General features: G+C 37.0%; 1 protein-coding gene across 2 annotated transcripts in view; it reads right to left on the reverse strand.

The window, feature by feature from the left end:
• The window catches only part of LOC114280296 (Pentatricopeptide repeat (PPR) superfamily protein), a 28,934-nt gene extending 22,850 nt beyond the window's left edge, over positions 1–6,084 (reverse strand). The window contains exons 1-2 of one of the 2 annotated variants that reach the window (XM_028222649.2): positions 5,923–6,084; positions 4,160–5,642 (exon numbers count right to left, since the gene is read on the reverse strand). In XM_028222649.2, coding sequence (XP_028078450.1) covers positions 4,197–5,636 — 1,440 coding nt within the window. In that variant the 5' untranslated portion in view covers positions 5,637–5,642; positions 5,923–6,084 and the 3' untranslated portion in view covers positions 4,160–4,196. Of the gene's footprint in view, positions 1–4,159 lie in introns of both variants that reach the window. The other variant, XM_028222648.2, reaches the window with a different exon arrangement.
• Between the last annotated feature and the right edge of the window lie 1,113 nt (positions 6,085–7,197).

The following is a 7,197-nucleotide window of genomic DNA, read 5'->3' on the forward strand; positions in this document are numbered from 1 at the left end:
GGCAAATCCACAAGCCGATCACTGTGAGTAATATCTTAACAAGATATTTGAAATATACTGTTGTCAAATTGTTTACTTATATGTAAGTTTTGTAAGTTCATTAATCTGAATGGTGGACAACGATTGATATGAATGATTGGGCCGAAGGCCGATTGATACGAATGATTGGGCCCAAGGCCGATTGACATGAATGGTTAGGCCGAAGGCCGATTGACATAAATAATTAGGCCGAAGGCCGATTGACATGAATGGTTAGGCCGAAGGCCGATTGACATAAATAATTAGGCCGAAGGCCGATTGACATGAATGACTAGGCCAAAGGCCGACTGACATAAACGTTTGAGCCAAGGGCCGATAGATATAAATGATTGGGCCAAAGGCCGTTTGCTGTAACTGTTTCAATGATTGCTTATGTATCTTTCTCATTTGATATTATTCACTGGGCATTCGCTCACGCTCATTCATGAACATGTAGGTGAGCCAAGGGACGTCCAAAACCAGCCCCGATGAAATTGTGAGAAACAGTCGAAGTTTTGAGGAGTCAACCCAAATGTCTCACACACGAGACTGTCTTCGTTTTTGTCCTTGTTCATAGTTTTTGTTATGTTGGCGAAAGCATTGGACTACTTTTGTATATAAGTCTTAGGTTCGACTGACTTAATCTTGTATGATCCTGTATGCACAATGTTCTGTGTTAGTATATTTATTGATGTGAGTTATTAACACATAAATGTTTAGAATGTGATGGTCTGCATATAAGCACAGCTCTATAGACAAAGTCTTAAATTTGCTTCCGTTTGGCCCCTTTACTCTGATGAGCTTTGTTTTAGTGGATTGAGGCCGTAGGTAATCTCGCGATTACTGGCCGGTTATGGCCTTAACCCATAGGGGCGGGTTCGAGTCGTGACAGAGTACAACCACGACTCGCAACGAAGCAAAACCCTAGCAAGAAGGCTTTCTCCTTTTCGAACCAGTAACCGAACCATTCCCAAATCAGTCAGCTGTTCGTCGGCCTTTACAAAACCCCCACACCGATCGCCGACAGCCGATAGGTTTCTTCCCCACAGAGGTGCAACGGTGTACCAATCACCTTAACCCATTTGTACATCCCCGCTCCCGACGGCCTTCCTATATCGCAGAGCACAGTCGGTGACCACCATCGCAGAGTTAAATTGCGTCCATCAATCATCCATCTGCGTTGTAACACACCTTCAGCCTCACACCGAGCTGGAAAAACGAACAGGAAAGTCTGACTCCCTATCAGACGAATCTCCACTCGCCCAACCCCCTTCTACCAACGGCCAACCCAATCCACCATAGTTGAGAACCCAACTCCTCTGCTCCCCACCTCTCCCACGTGACCCACCAGTGCCCTCTCCAACAAATCAAACCACCCGTCCTTTGACACACCCTGCACCACCGCATCACTGACCCCCAGCAAATCAACTGCCCCCTCAGCCGCTGTGGCCACTCGCCACCCTTTCGGCACCTTCTTACCTACATCAATCCAGGTCACCCAACCATCTCCTTTAGCAAATCCTTTCAAAACCAGTGCCACACTCTCCCAGCCGTCCCCAAAATCTGAAATGAGAAGAAAAATCTAAGTTCGTTTACCCTCCGAGGTAACCACAATTTCAAACGAAGAACTACCATCTCCCTCAATACGAATCCAAACCGCCGCATTGCGTCATTTCCCCTCCAGCCGACCCGCAAACGACTGGCAGCCTTGGTTCCACGATGCCCATCGCATCTTCTTACCTATCCATCGCACTTCAAACCCCACCAACTTGATTGCCCTACGTAAGCCTTGCCCTCGCTCCACTATGGACAAACATCGATGACCCCCATATGTCTCCACCGTCTCCTCAATCTCGAAGGACCGTTCGCCAAGAAAGAGGATCCGCCGACGTGGGCCAATCCTCCCTCACCGGAAGCATTCCAGGTAATTACCACATCCCACCGGAAATCTCTTCTAAATATGGAAATAATTAGAGACAAATTTTTATTCTGTGGTGCAAGCCAACTCGAATTTATAAAATTTATTAATTCTGGTAATCACAAAAATAAAATAAAAAATTAGTTTCACTAGCTTAAAAAAAACAAACAAACAAACATTTCTCTTCCTTCTTCTCCTACCCCCTCAACCCACCACTCATCAACACCACCAGCATCCCCATTTCCAACCACCATCATCGATGACCTCTGGCAACCACCTCTGGTCACTACATACTACAACCAACATCACTGAATAGTCAATGACTACATCTTGCATGAAACCACCTTTGGTGACTAACAACAATCTCCAGCTACCACCTCCCACTTGTTTTCAAAACAAGTTTTTTAAAATACATGTGCGTGTGGAATATGTTCGTTTAATGTTTTTGTAAACAAAAAATAATAAACTATAAATGTTACCAAACATATACAATAATAGTTTTTTTTAATTTATTTTGATTTTTTTAAACTTAAAAAACGAAGAACTTGAAAAGTTAAGGCACTGTTTGGTTGTGAATTCAAATCATGATTCCACACCTTAATTCAAGTATGGTGTTTGGTTAGTGTTCTCAAACGATGATTCCAAAACTCTGCATAGAACACATGCGGTTTTCTGCTTTGACAAATGCGTTTTTCTTTTTTTTTTTTTGAAAATTTTGCCTGACGGGGACGTCTGACCGGTTGACCGAAATAGTGATTTTTTTTTTTTTTTGCAATTGATTTATATAATCGAAAAAAATATTTTCTGAAATTTTTAAAATTTTTTATGTACTTTAAAATAATTTTGAGTTATATGTTTAGTTATGAGTTGTAAATTTTTGTATCACATATCAAATGTCGCATCAACAATTCCCCACTCAAATCAAAACTCTTTTCAAAACTATTTTCAAAACTCTTTACCAAGCAAATTTTCTACACTCAAATCATAATTCCACAACACAAACTCAAAATACAACTCATACTCTTAAATCACATTTACAAAACTCTACCAAACACTATCTAAAACTTTTGGTCCAACACTTTTCAAAATACGACAGTTTAAGCATGAAATTTTAAAATTAAAATTAAATAAGTTGCAAGTAAGTTTTTCCATATGGAATCTTTATGTTACTGCCCATCATCATCTACTAAAACATCAAGGGGAAATTTCATATTAGTGCAAGTCTTAAAAAATAATTACAAATAAATAGTGAACTTCATAAATATTAATAAGTGAAATCATAAACTTTTCCATGAACAACTTTATGAAATTATCACTTAATGGTAATTTCCCCAAACATCAATTAGGTTGTCCAGATTTATTTAGAACAATCATATTAACACTTTATGTTAAACCTCTCACACTGTGTTTTTCATCTTTAAAGGGAAGTTTACTTGAGTTTCCAGTATTTCATTTATCAAAAAACATAACACGTTAATGTTACACTCAAAAAGGGATTTTTGTTAACATATGTCCTTACAGCACATATTAAGAAATTTAAAAAAAAATGTACATTTTGTATGAAAGTGCGTGTAATAAAGCAAATACAATTTTTTAAAGTAATCTTAACATGTGCCTCAAAGGGAAGTTAAACCTTGAGTTTCCAGTATTTCAGTTATCAAAAAACATAACACGTTAATGTTACACTCAAAAAGGGATTTTGTTAACATGTGTCCTTACGGCACATATTAAGAAATTTTAAAAAAAAATGTACATTTTGTATGAAAGTGCATGTAATAAAGCATATACAATTTTTTTAAGTAATCTTAACATGTGCCTTAAATGGCACAAGTTAATAAGACCCTAAGATCGTCATCTCAATATCTACAGCTCATTGAAAACAATCCATGCCCTTACATTTTGAACAGAGATTCAAGAGGAAAAATAACGATTATTCTTCAGATACAAGGTGTAATGACACACACCTTGCAGCTCAATCATCTAACAAAGCTATATTTAGCCATGCAAATATGAAATATACAGATTTATCATGCAAGACAACAAAATAATCACGAATGATGCAGATCAATGCATACATGCTGTAAACAATGCCAAAAACAAAAAGAGAAAATGAAAATGAAAAACAACAGAGGAATGCATGCTACCAATGTTGAGTAACAAGATACAAGAAAACCTTATATTCAAATATCACAAACATAAGTAATTAGGTTAAAAAAAACATACCCATGGTAATTACTGATGCTAAAACTCGGTCGAAGGTTTATATTCCAGCCCCAAAAAATGCGTCCATCAGTTCAATATGTACCAACTTAGCAGCTTCCCTCACCTTCCTTCGATCCCAAAATCCACTTACCATGGCAATCCATGTTCCCTCGTTGGGGATACATCCATCAAGAACCATTTCGTCAACAATCCGAGCAGCTTTATGTATATCTCCCTTCTTACAGAAACAATCAACAAGAGATTCAAAAGTTTTGGCCTCAACAGAAAGTCCCCTAGCGCGCATACTTAGATACAAGTGAAAAGCTCGATTTGGGTCATTTTCAATTAAAAGGCCTTGGACTACAGCGTTGTGAATTTTAACATGAAGGCTCCATGTTACTCGATTTGGTGAAATCCCCTCAAGAACCATCTCATCAAGGAAGTTTGCAGCTTCCTTGAACTTGTGAATATCACAAAACCCATTTATGATTTTCCAGTACAATCCCGCGTCTGGTTTCAATCCCTGGAGTTTCATCCTATCAAGAATCTCCAAAGCTTCTCGAAGCTTTCCCTCTTTACAGAGTCCATGAATTAAAGTACTGTATGTTATCATGTTGGGCTTATGTCGTTTGCTAACCATTATTTCCAATAGTTCCATGGCTTGTGAAGTACGTCCACCCTTGCCAAGTCCGTCCATGAGAGAGCTGTAAGTAAACACATTGGGCTCAATACCTTTTCTCTTCATCTCATCAAGCATTCCCATAGCCTCATCCAAATTATTTGATTGGCATAACCCATGAATCAGTGAAGTGTATGTAACAACAGTAGGTGAACAACCTTTAGTATCCATCTCCGTGAAAAGCTCCTTTGCCTCAACAATCTTCCCAAACCTACACAACCCATTAATCAAAGTACCATATGTGTATGAATCTGGAATACACCCACGATTAGGCATCTCGCGAAAAATCCGAAGAGCAGCATCCATCGTACCATTGTTCTTGCAAAGGGCTTTAATCAAAACATTGAGTGAAGCAACACTTGGAGGAATACCCATTTCTCTCATATACCGATAAAACCTTAAAGCCATCTTTAACTGGTTTTCGCCAACAAGAATCGCAAAGACAGTAATGTAAGATTTCTGGGTCGGTTGACTTTCATATTCCTTCATCTTTTGGAAAATTCTAATCGCCTCTAGCGGTCTGTGAACCCGACCATACCCTCTACAGATTGAAAGAAATATATCCTCCGTAATGCTACATTTTTCATTCTTCATCCTATTCAGCAAATCCTCGGCTGCTCTGAATTGGTTAGCAGAGACGAATCTGGAAATCATGACACCAAAAGTGCTGTGATCATGCTGAAACCCATTAGTGTACTCCCCTGTTGCAGCATCAAATATGACAATTGCTTTCTGTAAGTCTTTTTCTGCTCGAATCAGCTGCTCCACTAGAGTTACTGTGATTTGTTTCGGCCATTTGATCATTGTCTTTGTTCCCATTACTGACTATCTCCCCAAAAATGAACAGATTTTATCAATACATGACAAAGCTCAAAGCTTGATTACAATGCAAACACTCGGTCTAGAGTGGGTATTACATACTAAACACTAATTCAAAACAAAATACTTGTTCCAAAAAAGGGAGGTACCGAATTTTTGGGTTAGACATTTTAACAAACACCTAGAGGACCCTTAAAAATTTCAGATTATAATCGAATATATATGTATATAGATACACAGGCGTGTTTGTTTGTATATATATAGATGGGAGGCTCGTCAATCAAACCTGATATGATCTGACACCGGCGACGGACAAATCAACGGTGGAGAATGTAGCAGCGAGTGAAGAAAATTAACACACTGATGATGATCCCAAATATTGGGGTTTGTTTGGTGCAACAGCCCAACATTGGCAAGCGTCTGTCAATGTTAAGAAGAGGTCCAGCCCAATAAAGAAAATTAGCATACTGATATTCTTGATAATTATTTTCTATCAACCAAAACAAAAGGCAAATATATATATATAAATAAATTTTAAAATTTTTAGGACAATAGCCTCTAATTTTATCCTTTTGAAGTCAAAATGATAATAACAATTTGAAAGATTATATTATCCCAACCTATTTGTTTATGTGTTTGCTTTACCTATTTGTCTATCTGTCCATGTGTCACATATCTATCAATATGTCATCCTTTTATTTATTCATGTGTTACCTAATCAGTGCACCTAATTTGTTTATTTGTCTATATCATTACCACCACCAGCTGCTACCATAGCCACGGACAACTTTTCTGATAACCGATCGAAGGTAAAAATAGGGGAAAAAAAAAAATTTCTTCAAAAGAACAATTTGTCCTTTTCATCAAACAATTTCATTAATTATGTCTTTTATCACCAAAACAAAACAATCATTAAACCTAATGCTGTACGCATCCAAAAAAAATAGATTTTTCACCAATTTCCCCTATATATAAAGGGAACAAAGATTTTTTTTTTTCATTATGTCATATTATAAAAATAAATCAATGGGTAAAGTTTTTTTTTTTTTCTATTTATAAATTTTAGCCTTATGGTTGGTTCCTAATGTTTTAATTTGGTCATTCTATTCAAATATCATTTTTAACACGTGCTAGTATCATGAGGAGTTGATGTAGAAAAGACTGACAAAAATTTGGACAAAATGATCAAAATTGTAATTAGATTTGAAATCTTAGATTAATATTGTTCAAATTAAAACAACGGACCAAAGTAAAAATTGTGTCAAATTATTAGGATAGAAAATTAAACCCCCAATGACTTTAGGAAGAAAATCTTGGAAAAATGATATTTATCGCCGAATTAATTAATTTTTCACCTCTTGAGTGAATATGCACTATATATAACCTTTTTATTTATTTATTTATTGTAAATCTCATTTACTTTGAATGATTATGTACTCTATTTGCATATGCAAATTGGCTTGCAAATAGTCATCATGTAGAGCATCAGAATAGTGGCAAGTTGAGGTCAGGGAAAAGAATCAGCATATCAACTCAGAAGACAAAAATGCACCCAAAAATT

The sequence above is a fragment of the Camellia sinensis genome, chromosome 9, assembly GCF_055761805.1.
Source record: "Camellia sinensis isolate YWXY chromosome 9, ASM5576180v1, whole genome shotgun sequence".
Taxonomy (NCBI): Eukaryota; Viridiplantae; Streptophyta; class Magnoliopsida; order Ericales; family Theaceae; genus Camellia; species Camellia sinensis.